At 38.9% G+C, this 26,458-nt stretch overlaps 2 protein-coding genes across 2 annotated transcripts in view; one reads left to right on the top strand and one right to left on the bottom strand.

Annotated features, from left to right (window-relative positions):
* Positions 1–26,458, top strand: part of Rsh (Rap GTPase activating protein radish) — a 188,849-nt gene that overhangs the window by 147,244 nt on the left and 15,147 nt on the right. The window contains exons 7-15 of the mRNA XM_076391515.1: positions 91–262; positions 811–1,018; positions 1,141–1,252; positions 18,131–18,233; positions 19,403–19,575; positions 23,693–24,128; positions 24,786–25,182; positions 25,444–25,678; positions 26,250–26,421. Coding sequence (XP_076247630.1) covers positions 91–262; positions 811–1,018; positions 1,141–1,252; positions 18,131–18,233; positions 19,403–19,575; positions 23,693–24,128; positions 24,786–25,182; positions 25,444–25,678; positions 26,250–26,421 — 2,008 coding nt within the window. The remainder of the gene's footprint in view (positions 1–90; positions 263–810; positions 1,019–1,140; positions 1,253–18,130; positions 18,234–19,402; positions 19,576–23,692; positions 24,129–24,785; positions 25,183–25,443; positions 25,679–26,249; positions 26,422–26,458) is intronic.
* Positions 3,928–4,978, bottom strand: LOC143187238 (uncharacterized). Its single transcript, XM_076391330.1, has 5 exons — positions 4,463–4,978; positions 4,230–4,350; positions 4,097–4,175; positions 4,049–4,053; positions 3,928–3,965 (listed from the first exon to the last, which is right to left on the bottom strand). The coding sequence occupies exons 1-5, from the start codon at positions 4,592–4,594 to the stop codon at positions 3,928–3,930; spliced, it is 375 nt and encodes a 124-aa protein (XP_076247445.1). The 5' UTR covers positions 4,595–4,978.

Genomic DNA, 26,458 nt, shown 5'->3' with positions numbered 1-26,458 from the left:
TATAATTTCTATGCTTTCTCAAATAAAATCTTCAAAACGTCTAAGAGTTATGTAAAACCAGATTGCTGCATAGAAATTTTTTATTTAAAGGACGCAAAGCTCGCAGGGACTCGCTGAGCCCTGATTCTGCCTCTTATTCAAGACGTCGCGATTCGAGGAGCCATTTGAGCCCTGACAGGACAGTCGATAACAGAGATATCAGTCCTAGCAGGCAACGAAAGCTGAGAAGACAGTCGACGTCGACGACCGGTCGGCCAGCAAGGTATCTACACTTTATTGATTTACAAAATACAGTATGTGTTTGAATCACTCTATTGGTAAAAAGACAAGACGATTAAAAAATGATGAAACAATACCGAGGGCCAACAACAGTAAACGAATATTTACTGTGATTTTATTTCAAAAATATTTCTCAATCTGTAATAAGTTCTAACAGTCACATTATTTTGATTTACAATAGTCGTAGCTGAGAAACAAAATGTAGTTGATGTGACGTTAAAAAATTCATACAATAAAAATATTGAGAGAATATTTTATAACAAATTATTTCATTATTTGAGAATTATAAGCATTCAAATTTCTATTTTATATGAAACTTAGCATTACTGTTAATAATCTAGTCTTAATTTTACTATTTCTATATAAATTTTAATGTGGAGGTACTTCTGTTTTATATTTATGTTTCAGTTTAAAAAATTGGTATTTAAGAAAATGTATTTTAAATATCACACTTAATTAAGTGTGGCAATATACTTATTTGACCGAGAATTTCCACATTTTCTGGAATTGACAACAGAGTTTGCATTCCAGGTCACCAGACAGCTCGTCCTGCTCCTCGAGAGACCCCAGTCCTTGCGCTCGTGCACCAGGCAGCATATCACACGCCCCCATAATAAGAAGACAGTCTACGACAACCGAGGAGATCTTCATCGCCAAAGGTTTTCGTCGTCAGAGCACCACAGAGGAGATGATAAGATGTCGAAATTATCGAAGACAGAGTTGCCAAAGCGATGAAGCGGTTAGTTTCACGAGTTCATTAGAAACGAATTCTTAAAAATGATAAAACGTTAGAGAAATACCTAAATAAATATTTCACCTTTCTTTCTCATGAATTTATTTCGATTTCTATGTGTTTGTTAGGTTCAGAGATTTCGAGGACGAAGGGATAGTTCAGCGCAAATCATCGATGGAACATTCGCCACAATGACTGTCGAGACGTCGAGTACCTTTTTCGATAGCAGTACACAGACTGGTGAGTCTTGAATTTTAGAATCACTTTGCATAGAGTATAAATTGTAGTTGAGAAGCTTAGAATGTGAGAAGGAATCCTGAGGCGCTGGCTTATTCGTAGTTTAGATTTCCCGCTGCAGTTTCAGTAGTATAGCATATCTATGGTCAGACGAGGCAGGAGCGCCCCCATTCTCTGACATTTAAATCTCGCGCCCAACGCGTGCGCAGTGTATCGATATTCGACGCCCATTTCCACTAGCTGGAATCACGATTAATCTATTTTATCATATTGTTACTTTTATAACTTTTTATTTCTTAAAGAATCACTCTGACACTATATTCATCATATTATTTTAATCTTTTAATAGATCTTGTTTAGTAACAGTGTGAAAAGGTATTAAAGAGTAACGGATGCAAAGGGTTTAAAGAAGTGGTTCTTCATGATTATTAGTTTAAATATGTTTGAATTACTCGAAATTGCAAGAAGAGTCAATACTCAATAGGTTTCACAAATTTTCGAATTTGACGTGCAAACTTCTGAGACTGATCAACTGTAAGCAATTTGTTATTAGAGCTTCTGAATCTAATTTCTGAAAGGATTTTAGAAAATAAGGAGTATAAAGAATCTCGAACTTAGAGAGTATCTAATTTAGAATTTTCGAAGTTTATTGTATTCTCAGGTTTCTAAACTTTATTATTCCTGTTCTCAAAATTTCACACCCCTCCTCAATTACAAATATTCTACTTCTCACATCTCTGCCAATGGTTTCTTCTGAACTCATAAACTCCTCCCACTTAACAAGCCTTCCATCCCTAGTATAAAGTCATTTAATTTGTCCTTCAAAACAACCCCACCAATCCCCAACAAACTCAAGCTGAATTCAAATTTGAACCTCCCTCTCCATTTCTCAAATCACACAATGATAGAGTTTCTCTTCAATCACAAATTTATCCCAACCACTCGTCCCCACCACCAAATCCCCTCTACCATTCCCAGTCTCCCTCCTGAAGGGTTCACCAAACCCCAGAGACCCCCAAGTAGAACTCGAAACTCGCGCCCCGACTGTCCTCGTCCAAACATCGCCGCGCCGTTTCCACTGCCGCGGCATGCGCCCTGTGAACGCGGCCGTCGCGACGAGCCGGCGTCACGACGCCGTCGAGCGTCTCCGTGGACGCAGGCGTGGTGGCAGTGTCTTTAGTTCCAACCGACTGACACTGGGTGCATGACAGTCAGCAGGCTGCCAAATAGAAAGCCAGCCCCGACCAGCTGCTGCTTGGCGAGCGTGTGCGTGTCCTTCTCGTGCCTCGACGCCAATCTGACAGTGTTACCCTGTTGGCCAGAGGACAGAAGGTGTTAGCCTGAAGACAGAGCCCAAGAAACAGTTCTAAGTGCTACCTTCAGTATACCCAGGAAGGACTCGTTGCTCGTGGATCACCTGGGTCGTCCTGGTCAGCGATCAACTCGGTGTCCCTTGACAGGACCAACGTCTTCTTGGTCGCCACAACAACCTAGGGCCACTCTCGCCAGGACTGTTTACAGGAAGGGACAGTCTAACAAACAGCACTCAAAGTGCTCGTGTTGACACTCCACGCTGATCCCACCGAGGATCACCTGTTTCCTACCCAGTGTTTACGAATCGATCCTCGTGCAAAGGACACGGTGCAAATACAGGACTCCTCGAGGATCCAGCTGCTGGTTCCAATGACAGCCGAAGTCCTCTGTTGAGACCATGGGAGGAGTCCAAGCGATCGAGGGATCTCCAGAGGGATCGATCGGCTGATCCCAGGGATCCTTCGAAGGATGCTTCGAGCAGGGTGACCTGAAGCTGTTGTCTCCTCCGCGAAGCACACCGCCCTGGGGTCAGCGCTGAGACGCAACCACTTGTGGCGGTGACCGTGTGCAAGACACTCGATATCTGAGGGGCAGCTTGGAAGCTGGCCAAGGGAGGACTGTGTCTCGGTGTCCTGGTGATCGGGATGGGTCTTCGATGAGTTCGACCCTGGGTCAGGTGGTGCGCGTGTGATCGAGTGAAGGACGCTCTGTGCCCTTGTGTGACATGTGATGCCAGGTGCTCGAGGGATGGGAAAGGCTCGCGGGGTCCAAGGATTCCAGGATGAGGCTGTCTTTCGTCGCGCGGTGTCAGAGGTAGGATTTACTTGGCCATCTCTAGAGTCCTATCTCTTTTTTCCACTTTGTTTCTTTTCGTTTTCATTTTATTCCGAATGCATTGCACATTTTTGGGAAAGGATTGCCTGTGGGAAATGTGGAACCGTGGATGAATGCGTTTCACAGCCGGCGAATGAGTCCGCGAGTACTTTCATTGCGCGTTTTACGAGCTTCGTAGCTAGCGGAGCGTAGAAACGCTTCTCGTTCAGAATGCTTTTGTTGTTTCGGCGTGTTTGATACTCATTTCCCGTCGCTGGCATTCAGCGTGGCGGTCGTGTTATGATCGCCAGGAATTGATCTCGTGATCTTTATGGGCCTACGTGATTGTATTGTTTATCTAGTTCTTGGTGTAAGTTCCTCTGGGGAAGATTTTCTGATCACCTCAGATTTATATCAGTTTAGTCTTAATGGAACTATTTTTCTACTTCTATTAATATTCTGTTCTATTTCTATTAACAATATTTCTATTCTTAGAAAAGAGTGGAATGCAGAAAATATATTCTATTTAAAAATACTTACATATTTTCTTCTTAATTAAATTCTGAATATTTCACTTTTTCTCTATATTCTGAAAATTGTGTTTTAATTTTTGTGAAATTGGGTAAGAAATTTCTTTTTATGAATAATCTACTTTATTCCTTTTAATATTACTATTACTATGAAACAGTCTTTTTATTCAAATGCTTTAAATTTCTTTACCTTAAAGCTCTTAGTAAACACAGATTCGAATTATGTACCTCGTTTTCTTCTCCTTCAAGTAAATCTACTGTTTGTGTTACTGATTAAAGTGTATTCAAAATTTTTACTTTTTATTTTTTAATTATTCTTATACTTACAATGAATAGAGTTCCTCTTCTCATTTCTCTTTGACTTATTAAGTTTCCATTTATTCCACCAACTTTAATCAGCGATTCTTCAACAATTGTTATGTTTCCTCCTTTTATCCTTAAACGCTAATTAAAAGTTTCTATGTTAATATCGCCAAGTTTCCCAGTGAACAATTGCAGTCGAAGAAACGTTTCTTCTTTCATTTAAAAAAATAATACAGATTCATTTCAATATTACGTTAAAAGTGATGAAAAACGTCAGCACAGTGTCATTCCTTTCGCTCAATTTGATGTAACGAATCTTGCTCTTTTGCATAATAAAAGGGGCAAGGAAAATCTTCACCTTTGAAGCACATCGTTTAACGTTCATTATTCTCCCATCGATATCCAAGTCGAACTCGTCGAAGCATGAATTTCGCAATTCATTAAGCGAAAGAAAGATTTCTCATTGCTAAACGACGCCGAAGGAAACAGCTTCATAGTAATTACACTTCACAGTTTAGCCGCCTTTGGCCATTTCATATTTCATTTCGTGTCCCTTCCGTGCCTTTCCAGCCATCGCCCTCAGTAACTGTAATTAGTCCTAGTATTAAACCTGTTAAAATATAAGTTTCTTAACTTATTCGATCAAGGCAGAATTCTTCTTTATTATAATACGATGAAAAATATTCCGTAACTTTGTTCACGTTTCTTACGTACCTACGTATTTTTACAAGCACCGTTTTTTAACGCTGGTACTAAAATCGAGGGTAGTTTTTAATATACTTGTACAATTTTACATTGTAATTATCGCTGGTTATAGTCGAAAATTATACAACAGACGATAAATTTACCATTCCTACGTTAATTATTCATCTACACAATATCCAGATATATTACATTCTTTATTCATTAACATTTTACCTTATAATATTTTAATATCATTTGTATTTTATTTATATACACGCTCAGGTTATTTTATTATTTCTTCTTATCTCTATTAGCCTCATATTTGAATAAAAATGTTCCTCAGAAAGTCACACGTCACAGTGGAACGTATGTATTTTTTATTCATTAAATAGAGAGAAAAAAATTCTACGTCGCTGTAGAACTACAAAGACATAGCTCGTGACAGTGTAAGTTTTACAAAATTCGTTTCGCTTTGGCGACAGACGGTTGTTACAAAAAACTTCGACCAACACCGCGCCGGAAGTCGTTACAACGTTCCTCCTGCTCCTGTAACCAACTTTTAATTTCACTCGCGAATATCTGCCTTCCGTGATTATCTCTGGAAATTCTTCCTCCATTCTCTCGAGTCACAGAAGCTGTCCTGTTGTTATATCTCTTGATACTTCGTGATCCAAGGTGTATTGCACTACGCCCTCTTTGTCTATGAATTTCATTCCGTTTCGCAGAGCTGGGAAAGTGAATTAACTTCAGCTGAAATTTTTCGCTTCATTACCAGTGAGCGTTTATTGGATTTATTGAGTATTGGATTTAAATATTGAGTACGTGGTTCGGTGTTCTTTCACTTTCACACGTGGAAAAATCTGTTTCTGTTCATTTTAGCCGTTCGATGTTTTATTTACTTGGAGCTTGACTTGTGAAATTTGTGGCAAATATTCTGTAAATTGCTGGGTAATTTTTATATTAAATTGTTTATCAAGTACCAAGAAACCAATGACGTTCACGTAGTAATTTTAATTCGAGAAACTTTGAATATAGTTCTGTAAATTACTAGCAAATTTTTACATTAAGTTGCTTGACAGTTTCTAAAGAAAAAAAAAAAAAAAAAACAGAATGAAGTAAATTAAATAATTCTATTTTTCGAAGCTTTAAATTTAATTTTTAGAAGTTCCTAAGAATTATTCTCTGAAAGTTATGGAACTTGAATCCTTGTGCTTGAAATATTCTACATTATTACTCATAATTATCACTGTGAATAAACTCTAAAGTCTTCACAAACACGTAACTTAAATTCAAGCTAGCGCATCAATTCCCAACAACAACAAGAACTCACATCTCACAAGCATTTTACGCCGACGTTACAGAAAATTCTCCAAACTTCCCAAGAAAATATCTCGCTGAAAAATTGCAAACTCCGAACAAACAACCACACGTTCCATCATCCCCGATCAATCGAGACTCCCTATCCCAATAACATTGCAGCCAAACAAACCAAATCAAACTCTAATATCCCCACTCTTTTCCAGTCCCATCAAACTCTAACAGCTAGTTCAGAAGATGCATTTTTTGACCAGTTTGGTAATTTTGCCGAGTGGATAAGAAGGCAGTATTCATACAATTGTGTTAATATATTTTTCTGTATGTAGATTCTTCTAAATTTGTATGTTTCTATGTGACTATTCTTTTGTCTGATTTTTTGTAATATGTAAAAATTTGTTAACTTTTTCTCTAACAAAGTTATTAATAAGTCTTCTTAAATCTTAAAGACGTCTAAGTTATATCTATAAGACGTTCAGATCAAAAATAGACGTCCCTAAGACGTCCAAAAGCGTAAGTTCCTAAGACATCCATGTAGTATGTCTTTAAGGCGTCTTGCAGACGTAAATTACACAAGTCTTCAAGACGAACACTGTCGGATACTTCTACGACGTCCAAGTCATATCGTGAGACGTTGAAACATAAAATGGACATAAAACAGACGTCTTCAGAACCTGTACTATCTGCGATGTGGGCGTGAAAGTAACCAAATCGTTGAAAAAACAATATCTTTTGAACTAGCGCTTGTAAAACCACTCTCCCAATCTCCACACCTCACTCTTTCCAAGAAAGAAAAATTCCCAGCACATTCTCGCCTCATCTTCCACCGCGTCATTACATTTCCTTCGACTGGGTCGCGAGGTCAGGGCGTGTAATTTCCATTATCACGGCTGCTCATCTTTATTCCCGACGGTGCGTCGCTCCCTTCAAACCTAACACCGCTCGCTCTCCCGATTCGCACGCGCTGTGGAGAAGAATAGCGAGGCGCAGGAAGGAAGTGGGCCAACTGGAGGAGGGAAAAAAAAAAAAAGGGATGAAATTGCCCCTAATTCGCGAGTCCGCGAGGCTAATGCAATCCTCGGCGGCCTCCTGTCCGCGACTCCATTTCGAAATTGCGTCAGGGTCTGCTTCCGCATTCTCCAGCAGGAGCAAGGAATAATAAGGTGAAACACACTCCCATATCCTCGATCGAGTCGGCCAATCCCACTGGTTCTTTGGATTCTCTCCTGCTGGACCGTGGCGATGAGACCAGAGGGTGGAAACAGGGTGAACAGGGGGTGAGAAGAGGGCGTGAGGAGGGTGAGCAGGGGAAGGAATCGAGCGAAGGGCGAGGAAAAAATCGTTGGTCGGTTGATTCCTTTCCCTCGACCACTTGTGGACTCGAGGAAAGGGGGCTCCATGGTGTCGGGCAGGGGGCTGCAGCGCTGTGAATGGAAATTCAATCGAACGCGCTGATCGCGTTATTCCCTAATCTGACCTCTTCCTCCCGGGCCAGCGCCGCGTGACAGCGACTTAATGGGCTTTTAATCGAAAAAATGTTAATCGACTCGAGGGACCTCGCGTGGACGGTATCTTGCTCGTCACGGGACACCCTTCGTGGGATTTATTGTTCGTGCGTAGGCAGTGGGGTGAGAGGGGGCAGGAGGGCACGGAGCTTCGAAAATTTATCCGTGCTGGCTGATTTACGCGCTGCGGGGGCGCGATCGCGCGGGGGATTTTCGCGGAGAATCAGACGGTGGACGAAATATTGAGCTGGACTACTGGGCGAAGTTGGATTAGCTAGGATTTGGGGCAGGGGTTGAGGTGGAGCTGGGGTGTTGATGGTTTGAGGAGTTTTGGGGTTTGAGAGATTTTTTTTTGGTAGGAATGAGGTGTGAAATATTGAGCTGTACTACTAGAGTTGGGTACTCAAGTAGTAAAGGGGTACAGGAGTTTTTGAGATTGTTAGTTGTTTGATTAGTGATCTAAATGATAGCTGAGGCTTGGTTCTGTTGTCTCGTGAAACAGTTTTTATCGATTAGAGTAAGAGTGCATCAAATATTGAGTTGTACTACTAGATTTATGTAGATTAATAGGATTAGTATTTTTAAAGTTGTTACTAGATTTAAGTAGACAAATAGTAAAGAAAATTCGATTGATACTTCAGAATTTATTATGTCGTTGCACGTAACAGCTTTTGTCGATTAAAGCAGAGGAGGAGAACGCATAAAATATTGAGCTGTACTACTGTGTGAAGTTGGATTAGCGCGAGGTGGCTTTGGCTGAGATAAATCTGTATGTGTTTGTGGTTTGAGGAGATTCTGTTGCTATTCTAGAGAGGTTTTTTCAGTGGACTGAAAGGAGGTGTAAAATATTGGCTGTACTACTAACAGAAGTTAAATTACTAACGAACATTGTTTTATTATTAAAATTCATTAGCACCTAAACTTGGATTTTATTACCATAGACAAGAGACTTTGTGGATTAAGGTACATGTGAGGAAAACGTATGAATTATTGACTCGTACTACTGGGTGAAATTCATTAATGTTTATGAGTGATGTTACAATTATTATTTATTAGGCACGTCCTTTATTGAGTTTCACTTGTGACTGGAGATGAATTCCATTATTGTTTGCAAGAAGTTTCCCAATTAAAATTGAAGATATGAGGAGACGGTATGAAATACTGAGATATACCACTGAACAAAGTTGAATTATTGTACACAGGTGATTTCAATGTTATGAATCATTAAATAAAACTAAATCCTATATCAATTTTTAAAAAAACCTTCAATAAAAAATGAAAAGCACTCGATAGACGCATAAAATATCGACCTTTACTACTGTCCATGGCCATATTCTGTACCAAGCGATGGAATTGCTCCAGCTACAGGTACCAATGGCACCCATTACCCATAGTCGTTTAATTTTATTATTATTTATGGGAAACTTTATGACAAGAGTGAAACAGAATTTGATGGACGCAGCCAATATTGAGTTCTACTACGTTTTACGTGTACCTTTATGAACGTAGGCTGGAAGGTGCGATGGTTGCATGCATTATTGAGTTCTACTACTAGCTGGCCTGGAGTTTTATTACTGTTTACGAGATGTTCCTTGACGGGGATGAAGGAAATGTGGTGTGCACGATGGTCGCGCGAAGCATTGAGTTGTACTACTGCCCTCCATTATATTACTGTTTATGAGCAGCTTTTTTACGAAGTGAAGGCGTGATGGGCGTATGAATTATTGAGCCCTCCTCGGCGTTGAGTTTCGTCGTTATTTACGCGAAGTTTTTTCGACGAGAGCGAATGAAACACGACGAGTGCTTCAAGTTTTCAGCTGGTGTCGCCAGCCACTGCTGAATTATAACACTTTTCGCGAGAAATTTCCCGACGGAAGAGAAGAAGTACGATGGATGCATGAAACATTGAATTTTATCAGTATTTGAAAGATGTTTTCGACGATGGCGAAGAAAACATGAGGAGCGCGCGAAATTATTGAGTTTCACTACTGAGAACCGTCGAGCTATACTACTGTTTACTGTTTGTCTCACTGTTATCTCCTCTTTCACGTTTCATTCGGTTTTATCAATATGGAACGCCATTCAGAAGCGTATGAAATTATTCTGAACAGGGGTTACAAACAATAATTGCATTGCTTAATTAAGTGTTATTTACCGAAACAACGACTGGAGTTAAGTGTTTATTAGCTTGTAAAATTTATCAGACTCTGTTTGTTGCTTACTGTCGAAGATACTTCACTGAAAATTTCCACATTCAAGCTTCGTTAATTAATAAATGAATATAGGCGATTGGTGGCGCGATGAAAGATTCAATCACTGAAGATATTCAATCATGAAAAGGACATAAGTCAGTGTGATTATCAAGTACAAAACTATTCTACACTGTATTTCTTATAAAAGGGATCTCTTTATGAATGAGGGGCGGCAATATTAATTTAATAAGTATTTCTAGAATAGAGGAAATCCTAAGTAGATATAGTCACTATATGGTCAGACACAGAAATCTTCCACAAATTCAAATTTTCAAATTTTCATTTCCACATTAAAATCAACAAACTCCCTCCCCATTTATTTAAAGCCCCTCTTTATCAATCGCCAATAAATCGCAAGAAAAAATCCATAAATCAACAGTTCACCAACTGACCAAGCCCCGATATCACGAAACCCCTAACTCCACTCGAGGCTAAATCTCAACGAGCGAACATCGCGGTCACCTTCGATCGCCACCACGTCCAGGAAAAATCTGTTATAATTGACTTCATCGTTTCCCTTTTTCGTCCCCCCGTGGAATTCCGTCCGCCATAACTGGCCCAAGAGTAATTATCATTTTCGCAGGACACGGCCGTAATCGCCAGCGTCCCGCAATTCCAGGAATTTCATTAGTTTCAATAAATTCAGCCTCCCCCCCTGAGCCCATGCTCGAATCCACCCTCGGCCGTCTTCCGTCATTAATTCCCGACAACGCAGCCGCATTCATTACTAATTCCTATCTAACACGCCACGCTCGATCCGCTCTGTTCGATCGATCGAATCCCATCGCCATTAGAAACGTCCTAATTGCTGGTTTTTCGCGTGACACGCGTCGGTGATTAAAACGTGTCTCACTTACAAGGAGAGCCCACGGGCGTGGAAATCGCTTTTAGAATGAAACTGCGTATAATTTGTTCTATACACAGAGTGTGATAAAATCCTTGAAGCGTTCGTGGAAATGGGGTTCTGTTCTTGAGAAATTTCACTTTAAAGTTTTATCATAAATATAGGCAATGTTCAATTTAGACGCTTTGTTAGCGTGTGTATGTATACTTCTGATGATATTAGTATTAAAATACTTTGAATATTACTACTATAGTATTTTGAAAATTAGTATTGAAATATTTTGAATATTAGTATTACAATATTTTGAATATTGGTATTATAATATTTTAAATATTAATATTACAATAATGTTACAATATTTTTTACACAGTGAATACTAAATCCCTTATCCTAAACCCTGAATCCTGAATACACTAATTTACTAATTACTATTCAACATATACTATGAATTGAATCCTGAGTCGAAAAAAATAATTCAGAAGTATTTCAAATCCCCTGAATCACTCTATTTTAAACAAACAGCATCCCCCAACCACCCCTAAAACATATGAAACCCCATCACCAACCAAAGCTCGTGTAAACCCCATAAATTAGTCCTGGAAACATCTGCTCGTAAACCAAAAATTCCACCCTCGCGACGCTCTCGCTGCGAAAATCAAATTTCGAAACTTTTCGAGCTCCAGTTTCGTTCGAGTCGGAACGCGCAGTTTCAAACGCAATTACTCGCCTAACGCGTACTTCCCCGTGTCGGCTGGCTTAATTAACAACAGCTGAAGCGAACCGTGTCGATCCATTCGTGCAACTTCTTCCGAGGAAGATCGTCGCGACGATCATCGAACGTGGGTGAAACGTCGGCGACACGCGATCGAACCAGGTTGGGTTAACGAGGAGAGCCCACGAGCATGCAAATCACTTTTGGGATAAGATTGGTTATAGTTTGTACTGTACAGGGTGGGCCAGCCAATTGTTTCAGGTCGTGACTCCATTATGAATAACAAGTGGTAGAGATAAATGGCTCGAAAAGCTCTACATCTGGAAGCCCTTACATTTTGTTTAAGTGTATCGGTGCATGTGCAATTAAAAATAGCAAAATTTTTTTAATGGCAAGAATATGATTAATTTTCGAGATAGTTTCAGAGAATGACTTTATTGAAGAAGGTGCTTAAATGCTTCATTATTTATTATTTATAGAAACTACTGTAATGCGCTTTAAGCTTTCATGTAAGTACCAAGTTTTCAACCCTTACATTTAACTCTGCTTAGAATTTATAAATTCATGAGGGTTGACCATTTTGTTGCAACCCTTTATAAAGGGGATGTAAAGTTCCTATTTTATAGTGAAAATGATATGAAGATAAATAATATGATAAGATGAAAGTTTATTAAAGAGTTAAGCTTATTTCATTTACCATACACGAAGATATTACATTTTTTAATAAATTTGTGTTTATGAAGGTTGGGCCTGAATGAGGAAAAAATAAGGGATTTCATGGTGAATTGTAGTGAGAAAAGTAGCTGTGATGGTGGACAAAAGCAGGTTTGTAATAATCTATTCTAGGGATCTCTTCGACATAAATATTCCATAGTTCCTTTTTGTAAAATCATGTAGCTGTTCTTCACTTTTTTAAACTTTTAAAGTTTCCTTTGTCCACCGCTATATCTACCATAAAATGTATTATAAAACAAGCTATAAATCTATATCCTCAACTTTGTTTTCTATTCTGACAGATGCAAGGAGTCAGACGTGGCATTTATTAATATTTTAATGGAGATAATATTAAAACACTTTCTTTTTCTCAGATGTATCGATGTCTTTTCACCTTTGCAGTCTATTCATACGAAAGTAACGAGACGCTGTTTCCAATCCTGCTTGACTTTTTCTCCCAGAAATGTCAGATTTACATATCGTCACGTGCTTCAGTTCGTTATTACTTCCGTATTGCTGACCTTTATGTCTAAAAACTATGGTTTATGGTATTGCTTCGTGAGATGAGATCGAAAACTACTTTGAGAATCATGACTCTGAAACTATACATCCCTTTACAATGCTAAAGAATTCCTCGATGTAATCTTGACACTTGTTATATGAAGTGATGAACTGATAGAGTGCTAGAGACACTTTTTTGATGTCGATTGTTGAAGGTAAAACAGGTAGAAAAGTAGAGAGTGATTAGAAGAAATGATAGACGAGGTTATAGCGAGAAAATACTGGCTTTAATTGTAGATAAGTTTTAATAGTGTTGAACAACAGGTGTCAGAACTTTTCACGAGAAACTCTAATATAAATTAATTATTAACAGATGCCAGCATAAATTGTGTCTGACTCGATATTTACCTATTCTACTCCCTTTGCGTGTCTCGTTTGAGATATACCTGTTTTACTGATTTGTTCACGTCGAGATTGACATTGATTTATTTCTACCAACTTTGTTATTTCTCACTTGAGATATACCTATTCTACTGATTTACCTGTGCCCAGTTTCACATCGATCTATTCTACTGACTTTCTCGTGTCTGACTTAATATTCACCTGTTCTACTGACTTTACTGTGTCTGCCTCGAGATTTACCTATTCTACTGACTTTCCTGTGTCTACCTTAACATACGCCAGCAGTAGAATATATAAGTCCCTAGTCAGACACATTTCACTCGAATTTCAGGCACTCCTTAGTTCCAGACTCACTCCTCAAAATTTCTAACACCTGTTGCCAAACACAATACAATTCCAACACGAGCATTCCACACAATCACTGCATCGCTCATTCCCCAAACAAATAAAATTAATTATTCTACTTCACAAAAGTTCAGTCGCTCCAACAAAAATCGCGCCGAGAAAACACGAAACCACGCGACACAAAAACTAACACCCTCCCTCAAACTCACGCCGCCGCTCTCCTCGACCGAAGAACACGAAGCTCCCCGATTTAGACTAATGGTAGCCCATTAAACGGCTCAGCTGAAAAGCAATTACATTACGCGAAGAACAGTGACTCGAAGCGAGAGGACGATTCACCGAAGCAGGAAAAAGCTCGTCGCGCGGAAATTGTTAATGCAAAGCAAGGGGTCAGGGGGGAGATTCCGTTGAATCGATACGACCATTGGAACAAAACGAAGCGTTACGCGATGCTGTGCCCCTGTCGAACGCCCCGCAACGCGAGCACGAACGCAGCCACTTCGGTTCAAGGGTTAACGCTCTCGACGAAGCGGGAAGTGAGCTTTCCGCGTCCATTCGCGAGCCGATGGACGAGATAAAATTCGAGGCTCGCGGGAGGTGGCCAGGAAAGGCTCGATTAATTAAGATCCAGCCGCGGATAGTGAAATGTAATTGGCGGGGAAAACGGGGGCAACACTGGGGAATTTCTAATGCTCTTGGCTATAATATATTCTCCGTGGCGCTTTTAGGAAAACGAGACAGCGCGCGATAAGCTGCGTGGCGGTGCTCGATGGTAGATCGTCGCGGGAGTGTCTTCTCTCGAAGGTATGATAGTTTTAATCATTTTAGGGTGGAGGTAATTGAGGTTGGAGGATGGACAATACGACACTGTTTGCTTGAATAATGAACGCCTGTTGTTTTAATATTTGTGGATAGTGTAGGAACTATTCAGTATGTAAGACGGTGAAAGACACTGTCGCATCCTTAAGTCGAAGTTATTTCAGTATTGGTTCATTCTTTATTCCGATTTTCTTTTATTAGAAACCCTTGTTGGGGCTACTCACAGCTGTGTAAAGTAATATTTGTAAACGTGTAGATAAGAGGTTCATTCGTACACGAGCCTCGTGACAGACGAAGGGTTGAAAAGGTAGTCTATAGGTGAAAGGTCAGAAGAAAATGAGGAATATATAACTGTTTGAACGACAGTTGTGAAGTGCACGTTATCATGAAACCTGTCGTACCAGTTTCTTCATAATTGAAGAGATTATTTTCAAAGCGCCCTAAATCGAGGAAATATGACGCCAGGGAAACTGATATTTTCTAGGTTTCTTCTATTCAATACTTCATTACGAAAATCATAAATCTGTAACTGCACAGTAAATAACAAAAATAATGTCAAAAAATATTCTCAATGTAATGGCAAAAAGTAGATAATTAGATATCAAAACATCTATACAATTAACACTAAATTTATTTTAAGTCTTCATGTGTTTATTTTAAAAAGCAGGTAATTATTAGTGAATAATTTGAAAGATAATTTTTTCTGTGTATAAAACCTGTAAATTAGTATAGTAGTATAGTAAGTTACATAGGTATCTACCTTAATAAATAACAGGATAATGATCTGTATGTTATTCAATGGTTAATAAAATTACATAATGTTACTACTTTTCCAAAATAATTACAAGCTTATTTAATATACAATGTAATATTAAAACACAAGTCAGAAAAATAAGAGAAAATAAAAATCTAAGAAAAACTAGCAATTCACAAAGAAATACTATATTAAAACCCATTCCCATCCCCACAAAAGAATTGATATTCACCGAACCACCCTGAAACAACCCCCTCGTGCCCCAAATTCCTCCCCGATATTCCGAAATTAAACCCCGAATATCCCCGAAACACCCCCAAGAAGCCGAGGATCCAGCAAGACGCAGGGTCCTCTCGTTATTCGCAATTCCGTGTCCTTATCGCCCCTCGATCACCGAAATGACCGCGTGACGCGATAAAACGTCGAATGCCGAGGCGCAGCGAGCAGTCTCCTCGTCCTCACAGGGCGTAACACGTGGCGAGATATCCGAGCGTGGTACGTGCGTGCACGCGCGCGTGCGTTCGCGCAATTAGGCGTTCGTCACGGAAACGTCGACGTGGTGACGCCGTCGTCTCTCTCGTGCCCTCGTCCCGCAGCGATATCAAAATTCCGTGCTCGGCGCACGCTGGAATTCTTTATGGTCCCAGGGATGGCCTCGCTAAAAAGCAGGGAGAAGAGGGTGAGAGGGAGAGGGAGGAAAAAAGAGAGAGAGAGAGAGAGAGAAAGGCGACCACACCCCAGCTCGAGGAGTCGTTAAGGGGTTACGCCACTCTGGTGGCTTGAAAAAATCGAAAACTTGCGTTTTTTTTTTCTCGTGGAACGAGAGTTTCAACCCTTGAATATGATATTCGCACGAGAGGTCCTGCTGAAAAACTTGGAGCGATAACGAAAGTATGATGCTTGATACCTTGGTTGAGGAGTTTTTCTTAGGGCGTGCGTGATGGGAGTTAATTTATTCGAAATGAGAATGTACAGGGTGTCCCAGGGGACTGAGACTTTTTCAGAATTTTTGGAAGGTCATTCTGAGCAAAAAGTGTTGGATGGATTATGCGTTGATTTGTCTCCGTTTCTGAGATATGGAAGATTAAGTAGTATAAACTATTAATAGTCAGACATATACGAACTGCTTAGTTTCTCATTGATTATTTGTTTGAAACTCTGTGAAATCATTTACTATAGGATAGGAAAAGTCTTCTGTATACTACTGGTCGATTTGTCTGTTTTCTAGATATAGAAGATTAAGTAGTATAAACCATTTATTGTGAGACATATGCAAGTCATTTAAAATTCTGTACAATCACTTACTACAGTGTAGAAAAACTGTTATGTATACTATGGATCGCTTAGTCTTTGCTTTTCAAACATATACGATTAAGTAGTATAAACCATCAATAGTCAGACATACACAAACTTCTTATTTATTGATTGCTTTCTCATTTAAAATTCTGTCAAATCAATTATTACACAACACTGTAGCCTAACTTCAAGCTACAATACACACTGACTAACTTCATACAAAAAATTATAAGGCACCTTATACACAACAGACTCTATTCTTCATACAGCTTCTACATTACTCTACCTCTCACATTTGCTATGAAAATTTAATTTCGTTCGAGGGAGCAGTTTCTCTCCTGCACAAGTTCGTGAAGCTAGACTTTCTTTTAACACACCTGGGATAAGGTAACCCTTCAACTTCGTAACACGGAGAAAATGAGTGGAGAGGTCGAACGAAGGGCCGATCGAAAGCGCCTCGAAATTGATCGATGGGATAACGGCCGAGAGGAAATGGTACCGTGGAAAGCTCATTCTGCTCTCGAGTCTGTTGGACGTTTCGCTGGGCACAGGGGTACCATTGTGGCTGGCCGTTGGCCGAGTCTGCGTTCGATCGCTGAAAATTTTATTGCGCTCGTTGGAGAAGTGGAGCCTTGGGCATGCGAGAGCTTTCCAAGGGCGAGGCGAGGGGAAGCTATTGCAAGTCGATGTGATCGTTTTCTTGTGGACGATAGTCGAGATTTTTATGCTACTATTTAGAGAATGCTCCTTGCCTTGTACCCCATATCAAATTCGATAAACAGGTAACGAGTCTATAGAGTGTAGTAGGTATACCTTTACTACTGTTCTGTATTTTCTAAAAAATATCTGAGTACAATAGATTACAGTACAAGATAGTAGATTAATTTAGAAGAAAGGTAGGTACTTTTTCAGAAATCCAGGGAGAATAGATCCGAATCTCATCTCGTTGAACACATTTTGAATCTGTGTAACATATTGTACAATAAATTAGCATAAATTGCAGACCTACTTCAAATCAAATGAGCCTAATAAGTCTGACAATTTCTGATTTCCAATATGAATGAATACGATCGAAATATATTTTGCAGGAGTTTCAATTAATCCTGCGATTCTGTATTTTACTTTTTGTTGAAACAATTCCTCTACAGGTTCTCGTTTCTATCGAAGAGAACTTTTTCTACGTTTCCACTGTATAACGAGAAACTGCTTTTTCGTTGTATTGTTATTTGCAGGGCACGTGAATTAATCACCTTTTCATTCGATCAACTGAGTGACACCGTGACGTCTCTTGGATTAAGTAACAGTGTTATTCAAAGACACCATAGTCTCGCAAAAACTTGATGAAGAAAGATATACTCCATCTAGGTTCAAGCTTTTTTCTACACATTTTTATCATTTATTCGAGCTCTATTGTCTCCGCTCGATAACAAATGATTCCTTCTCACATTGAAATATCAATTTCAGCAAAAGTGTATTTAATCAGTCATTGTGTAACCAAATATTAAAACCATTCAAACAATAAATAAATCATGCAACTAGGAGAAAAGCTTCTTTTCATTAATTTAAATGGAAACAGTAAAGAATTATGATTTCTGCAGCGCTTAGAAAAGAAAAATTCTAAGAGAAAAGAGTTTCGCATAAAAGGTCCTTAGAACAAAAATATATTGGGGAGATTTAAATGAGCACCCCTGGTTCTTCCAAAGGGTAAACCTCTTTGAATTAATGGACAATCATTTGCAACAAAGGAATTAAGTAGAATCTCTGTGCATTTGTTTCAAGAACCGTCGCCGTTGTACGACAACAACCACTACCACGAGGAATGCCTAAAATGTAACAGCTGCGGCCTGAATCTCACGGGACGCAATCAGCATCTGGCCAGACGGTGAGCAGAAAATTCCAACAATCTTTCTTGCATATACCAGCTCGCATTCCCTCGTATCTCCCGTTAGGCGACCATGCTGTTCGTAATTCTACCCAGCGAGCGCTTTAATTTTCTATTTGCCGAGAAAATACAGGCCTCTAGTTTCGCGATAAACAACGTTTGTTATTTTTCACGTGGACTTCCTCCTAGGAGAGGAGCAATACTTGTCACCCATGAATAGTCTTGACAAACATGAACGAAAAGGACAGTCGATTTTGAGAAGCTTCACAATGGAACTACCAAAATTAACTAGCTTGGAGTATTGAGATTTTCAATGCTGTAACATTTTCTATTTTCAAGTGGCACTGATGAGATTAAGAGAAAAATACTGTAAATATTTTCTAAAGAAAAAGTTGCATTCCATAAATGTGTTAGAAAGAGATGGTCCTTTTTTTCTGAATTTTCAGTGTGGAATAGTGAAAATATTTTAGTAGACTAATATATGAATATTCTTACTTTTTAGTATTGGATTATTAATTTAATTTTGATATTTTTTCATCGCGCATTTTTTGATGAGCTTCTTGGTGAAGATAGTAGAAATCTGTCCCACTCTGTGTGCAGAGATTTTAATTGCTGTCGAGTGAATCCACTGTAATCAAAGATGATAAAGGATATAAGAAGGGTCGACGTGATCCAATAACGACTGGCGTCGAGACGTCGTCGCGGATTCGCTTTTTATCGAACGGCTCTAACTTCCATGAAACTCGTGTCGATTGTTTCTCTCGACGATAATTCTCGTCAGGTTTCGGTCAACGATCTTATTTCGTCAAATAGCGATTTTTTAGAATTCTGAATCTGTTCGTACAAGTACGAATCCTTTATAAGCAAAGGAGATAATTTCATGGGAAACTTGATAATATTGCAAATATTGGCTCAGAAAATATTAATAAGTATTTAATGGTAAACTAATTATTTAATTAGTACTGAAGATTTCAGTAACGATTTTCGTACTTCTAAGCATAATTGAAGACTATTTCAAGTTATTTAACACGTCAATATTTGCAGTAGTATGTCAGATAAAGGATTAATGTTAAGATTTAATAACAAAGTTTATTAAGAATTCTACAGTAATTAATTCTAGATCTTCATCATTATTGTCATTGTGTGTATTTATTCTCTTCAATCTCCAGGTTCAAGAACCAATTCTTTTGCGATCGTCACTTCAGTGACGTGGAGCTGATGGAGAGCTCGGACTTCATGCAGCAGTTGCGCAGCTTCAAACCACAAAGTTTAGGCTGCGCATTAGCGAGAAGAAAATCATCGACCACCATGATCTTCATGTTGCCAGCGCAGGCGTGCGAAAGTAAGATCATTAATTATTCTCTGGACCATCTAAATCCCTTACATCATTTAGCATCTTCAGAGCCCTCTTTAGACTCCATATCATCTACGAAATCCTTTAGCTCAGATGCACTAAGGTAGGAAAAGAGTTCACAGCTCAAAAATTTAAGAGTGAAGAAACCTTCAAAGGGAAATACTCAATTTGTCCAATTTAGATTTTTATGAGAGCTCACAGTTTCATATTTTCAAGGATTCTATTTTAAAAAACTTTACCATCTTCAAATCTTTTAATTTAAGGAGTCTTCAAAATCTGTTTCAATCTGTGTAAATTTCTCTATCTAAATATTAATATCTTTTCCTCCTATTATTTTGCGTCCTCTAATGAAATAATTTTGAAACACAAGTCACTCTCCTTTGCAAGTAGTGTGTATATTTAAAGTCTTGAATGCTTCCTCAAATGCTCTGCAAACCCTTTTAGATCGAAAGATCCTTTGTTCTATGGTTCCTTCGAGAATCGATGAATGCGACAAGTCGAACAGCCGGAAGGAAATCCTCTACTTGCGAACTTTTACTCTACATATGTATGAGTCGAAGCTACAGGTGGTTGCTCCTGTTCTTGGATCATACACCTTTGCATATAGTAACTTCGTTTGCATTTCAGGCGCAGCGTTTCTAATTTTCGCCAAGAACTAATGACGTATTTAATCGTCACTAAGCTGCAGTTCACTGAACATTAATTCTGTCGCAGGAGACTAGCGACAGACTATTTTACTTATAGTGACATACTGCAGATACAGAATTATTTAATCTAAGACTCTCATTTTGCTTCTAGGTTTATTTTAAGAAATTTAGGAGCCCAGATTTTTATATAGAAATAGTGCAAATTATTGTTAAATGCTTTTATATCTACAGTTAAAATTAGAGGAAGTTCTATAGTGAGTCTTTTGAGGTAAATATTGAGAGATGAGTACACAGGAATCCTAGGAAGTCCTAGGATTAGAATCCTAGAAGAATCCACCCAAGTGGAGGATTTATAATTATAAAAAAATACTTTTAGAAGAGGAAATGTTCTAATATTCAAATTTAAAGAAAATCTTTAAAGATAACTCTACACTGTGTGTTATATAACAAAGTTATTTTAGAAAACAGAAATAAGGGATGCTATACACACGTCTCTTTTCTGTTTTCTAAACAGTTATATAACTTTATTATACAAGGTGTCCACACTGGAGCATGCCACCTAGATATCTTCTCTGTATTTAGTGGCACGAAAATCGTCCATGTCATAAATTCAATGGTTTCAAAAAAGAAATATGAAAAAATAATTGTTTTCGCAGAATTATTTATTTTAGTTCTTCAAAATTTCGAGTTATTAAAAACAGAGGAGCTATCCAGGTAGCCTGCTTCAGCTTGGACACCCAGTACAACATGTAGCATGGACCCACCTTGAGAAAATATAACTTTGTTATGTAACACAGTGTAGACATGTAGTGCGTTATATAACAATATAACTTTGTTATACGTTATCATTGTTATATAACAATGTAACTTTGTTATATAACATGTAATATACACCCACCCTCAAACTGTCAAATATTCCAACACTATAATTCCCAGATATTCAAAAACCCTTCAGCTTTTTATCAATATTCTGAACACCTCTCCACCCACAGGCTCCTTATGAACAAACACACTCTCTGATCACAACATCCACAATTAACATCTCTGTCTCAAAGCAAGAAAAAAGAAGCAGAGCTACAAGTAACCAACCCAAAGCACCCAATTCAAGTTATTAAAAAAGTAGTCACGCCAAGCTCCAGAAACCCCAAAGCAAACTCACAAAATCCCTCCAACCCCCACCTCCAGCTCTCGTCCCAAAACTTATGAAATCCTCCCTAGGGCCTCGAGTCCAAACCCCAAAGAATCCCAGAAACTCCCACAGAGAGAGTCACCAGGCGTCAGCGTTCTATAACGTAAGAAGATTCTATCAGAGCCGCGGTTTCCCCCATTATTTTATCACCTCGAGAGCCCCCACGCCATGGACAAGGGGGACTGGAAACTGGAGCGCCAGCCCATGTATCGGCGATCGAATTTACCGAGCACTATAGGCCATTAGCTGGCAGAGGAAGGGCGCCAAGATTAGACGGATGCGACGAGGGAGAGGATTGCACCGCGGCCGATTCACTTTAAGTTCGAATACCAAGCCTGTCTGCAAACAGTTTGGTGTTCTACTTTACAGTGAATCGACCGTGGTATCGCTGACGCCCGAACGAAGCGAAACCCTGGATCGACGTGGACGCGTTAGCGATGATAAGCGGCCCAGTGGACGAGCAGTCACGTCGCGAAGCCTACAGTCTGCTGTCCTGACTGCAGACCCATGACCCTCTTCAGGACTGGGTTCCTTCTTTAACACTAGAACTACCGTCAATGTGTGTCTATTTTTAACGATGTGACATACATAATTTTAAGTTTCTGGGAAGGTATGTAATTTGCAGAGGCAATGTTTATTCATTAATTGGGGAATTTATTTATGTATTAACTTGTTGATGACGGACTTTTATATTCATGTGCAGGGACAGTGGACTCGGGGTCACTCTTGACCCAGCGTTCGCCGTCTGAGGGTTAATTGAGAAAATAAGTAATGTTTGTGAAGAGTAAAATCTGTGGTTGTAAGGCAAAAAAAAAATAAATCATGTGCTTCTATTTTTGACATATTGGCATTTAAAGGTTTCAATTTGGGTACTGTCTTATGAACTTGTTTTTTAAACACTTATTTTTAGGTGAAGAAATTCTTTTAACACCCTTTTTTCTTTTTGAAAATATAGATTGTATATTCTGATGTCGATTAAGATTTTACCTAGAATTTTTTGAAAATGTAACATAAGTCATTTTGAGATGGTTGGTAGTTCTAGAGTTAATGATTTCGAGCCGAGTCTTGAGAGGGTAGTTTCAGTGGCGGGATTAAAAGAGACGTTTGAGGGAAGTTTTAGGTGGGACTTCTTAGCAAGGTATGAGGATGAAGAGTTTGAGATTTTGATGCAAGTTTGTGTCTGTAATGTGTTCGTGGAATTTTTCTTTTTTTGGTTTGGTATTGTGGTTATTGGTGGATGATAAGAGAAGGGGAGCTGTGAATAAAGTTTTAATCGCTGGAGGGATTAGACTTGATCTCAGGTTTATCCCCAATGAGAGTTTCAAGATCTTCGGCCAAGTAAATTCTTGTTTGGTAAGAGTGTAGTGTTCATGTAATAAAAAACACTTAAGTAGAATCAGTCGATATTAGGTCAGCCCACGAGTACTGTAGTTTCACATTTAATTTTTAAGTTTCGAAAATTGAGATCATTTTAAGAAAAGGAACCAGAAGATAATTAGCAACCTAGGATTAAATAAAATTATTAATATTAACATTCTGTAAGTAAATTGTAAGTTAAGTATTATAATTTAGAACAAGTGTTTCTAGAAATAATGTTGAAAAATCAGTTGTGGAGAGATATAAATATTACGATGCTGCTAAATATTTCTTTTTCTACCAAATGGGTACAATATTATTATAATTATAATTATAGTATTAATTGTATTGTTCTATATGTCACTGTATTAAATTATATTATACATATATGTATTATATTACACACAATTACAATATCAGCAACAACTTAACCAATGCAAAATACTACACAAGGTGGCAAGAATATTAATCTTCCAGTTCACATAGACACCTACAATAAAATAAAAAAATTATAAATTTACAGGATTCAAAGCAGCCTACCAAGGAAATGACTATCTCTAGCACCTACTGCAACATACCACCTCAAAAAAGAGACAGGAGCTAGAATTCCTGGTCTGATCCAGATTTAATCGATCCTATATTCACATATTACATTTCACTTCCCTTGGAACCATTTCTCTGCACCATTGAAAACGAAAACCACCGAAAGTATCTGACAACCCACACTCAAACTACGAGAATTAAAAAAAAAGATGAAAAAACAGCAGCCAGAATGGAGCCAAACTCCCTCAAAATTAATTCAACCCTCGAGCCCGAAACTGAACCCCAGCAACATTGTGCAAACCGCCCTTTATTGCATCAGGGCCCTGGGCAAACAACCATTACACGAAGTTCCTGTCGATTCTCGTTACAGAGGAGATCTGTAACGAGTTCCCGCACAATCTGGTGCCAACGCCCGGCTACTGGATCGAATGCCCCAGGCAGCAGATCACGACCGCGACGTTGTGGGACGAGAACGAGAGCGGGGACGCGACGCACAACAATTACTGTTTCTACGAGGAGAACGAGCTGGACACCGACGAGGTGCCGAGGAAGAAGACCACCATCGAGGAGCAGTGGGAGAAGAACAAGGGATTCGAGCTGACCAACGTCGAGCAGGAGACCTACGAGAAATATTTCTATGGGACTGAACACTGGAATTATTTTACCAACGACGAGGATCTGGGCCCAGTGATACTGAGCATCAAGCAGGAGACGCTGAATGGCCGAGATCAGTTCAGGATCCTCGTCAGGGCCATCAGCTACACTGTTCATGGACTGATACCTGCCAGCTGCGTCTTTGCTGATCGGTATTTCAACATTTTCTTAGCTTTTGTTGGGAAAGAATATCGGTGCTTGAATATTTCTTTCGTTTGTATTGGTGTTGGATTGATACAGAAATATGTGCTATTTTTTATGCATTGAAAATAGGCTTTTTTATGGTAGAAAATAGTTATGGCTTCTGGCTTCTTCTTGTAATTATACAGGGTGAGTCAGCTAAATGAGATCACCTAAATATCTGCTGTGTTTATTGTTCTGTGAACAAACTTCTCAGAATAAAGTTGCACTGTTCTGTAAATGAGAGACGACAAATTGGTTTTGTCAATGTAACCATGGACAGAATTTTTTGCCCAGGTCATTCTTGTACAATACTTTAAGGTCGTCAGTATTTTTTAAAATGAAATCTTCTTTAAAATTTTCTTTCAATATTCTTGTATAGCATGGGAAAAATAAATTCAATGAATTTCATTTATCTTATATTTTATTACACATATTACTCTTGCAATTATAACAACAACATATTATCAATGAATATTAATTCCATGTAGGAAAAAAAGAAGAACTGTAGCTAGAATTAATGTATTAACCTAATAATATCTGTTCATTAGCACTTAATCATAGAAAATCAATTTTATCCTTTTTAGAACTCAATTTCTCCAAACTCTGACAGAAATGTTTTCCTGCAGGTATAATCGCGAGGAGGTTGTTCGCAGCCTGGGTAAAGAGGTCAACGTGAATCCACCCTTCATGTTAGGCCAGCTACCAGATACCCAGGATGAGCTGCTCAAGCTGGACCAGGTGTTCATAAAATCAGAATTAAAAGTCGGCGTGATCTACGTTCAAGAGGGCCAGTGTACTGAAGAAGAGATACTCGACAACAACGAGAACTCACCATTGTTCGAGGAATTCTTGCAAATCCTCGGGGACAAAGTTCGATTAAAAGGCTTCGAGAAGTACAAGGGTGGTCTGGATACCATTCACGATCTGACTGGTTTGTACTCTGTCTACACTAATTGGAGGGACATCGAGATTATGTTCCACGTTTCCACACTGCTGCCTTACGAGAGACACGACGCTCAGAAGGTATAACGAGTTATTAGAGTCGCTGGAGATTCAAGGGACGTTCATTAAAAATAGTTCTGCTGCCATACAGTGAGCTAAAGTGAATATTACTCGTTACGTTTCGCGAGAAGAAATTTTTAATCAACGTCCCCTTGGTCTTCGCTACCTCGAATGAAATCCAATCTAAAAATCTTTAATTAAAAAAAGGAAGAAATTGACTAATCGATAGCCCACGTTCTACCATAAACGAGTGAAACAAAAGAAGCATTTTCTGTTGCGCAGCTCCAAAGGAAGAGGCACATAGGCAATGACATAGTGTGCGTCGTGTTTCTGGAAGCTGACAACACTCCCTTCAGCCCAGCGTGCATAAAATCGCATTTCCTGCACACGTTCATCCTAGTAAGAGTCAGCCCGAGAATAAAACGGAAAATCACAAAGTATGAGGTGCTGGTTGTTACGAGGGACGAGGTTGGAGCGTACAAGCCCTACCTTTGGGAACAAAATGTGTTTGAGAAAGGTGAGAGTACAGCGTGACTTTGTTATAAATTCTTTACTCTCTGTAAAATAAATGACCCAATATCTAAACGCTAATACTAATTTTATTTAATCTTAAACGTAAATTCTGATGTGGCTAATATGAAACAGGAAACAGTATCTTCAAATAAGTAGTACCTTTAAGAATAAAATGTTTTTGAGAAAGGTGAGAGTATAGCGTGACTTCGTTATAAAATCGTTACTCTCTGTAAAGTAAATATTCCAGTACCTAAAGACTAATACTAATTTTATTTAATTTTAAACTTAAATTCTGATATGGTTAATAAGGATCAAAAAATATGGTCTTGAAATAAGTAGTACATTTAGGTACTAGGAATGCAATTGAGGTATTAAAATATGCATTCTTAAGTTGTCCACTTACAGAGACATGTGCCATCTTAATCGTCCAGATAAGATATTTATTTGATTATTTCTGAAATTATTTGAAGCAAATTAGTGTTACTTTAGTGTTGTCTCGCTGCTATCTTCCTACGTCTCTGATACGTACACAGCAAACGCTAATAGAAGCATATACACGTCCCTGTGTGCAACAGGTTCCATGTTTCGCGAATGGATTCTAACGAAAATCGTTAATGGGGAGAGGGCAAGTTACTCGGCGCCGAAATTCGCGAGGATGCAAGAGAGGACGAGGAGTCAGATGCTGGAAGACATCGTGGGCAATCTGGCCAACCACGCTGAGACTGGAGAAATTCCGAAACCATACAGGTGAAGAGAAAATTGTGGAATAAAAAATGAAAAGAGT

The sequence above is a fragment of the Calliopsis andreniformis genome, unplaced genomic scaffold, assembly GCF_051401765.1.
Source record: "Calliopsis andreniformis isolate RMS-2024a unplaced genomic scaffold, iyCalAndr_principal scaffold0022, whole genome shotgun sequence".
Lineage (NCBI taxonomy): Eukaryota > Metazoa > Arthropoda > Insecta > Hymenoptera > Andrenidae > Calliopsis > Calliopsis andreniformis.
The sequence above is the reverse complement of the archived record's forward strand: the minus strand, read 5'-3'. Positions and strand labels throughout refer to the sequence as shown.

Excerpts from the sequence above, each read along its gene's own strand:
- LOC143187238 (XM_076391330.1), bottom strand. The coding sequence starts at position 4,594 with ATGAACGTTAAACGATGTGCTTCAAAGGTGAAGATTTTCCTTGCCCCT. Across the intron at positions 4,351-4,462 it reads CGTTTTTCATCACTTTTAAC|CGTTTAAGGATAAAAGGAGG; the intron begins GTAATATTGAAA and ends ACTTTTAATTAG. Across the intron at positions 4,176-4,229 it reads AGGAACTCTATTCATTGTAA|TAACACAAACAGTAGATTTA; the intron begins GTATAAGAATAA and ends CACTTTAATCAG.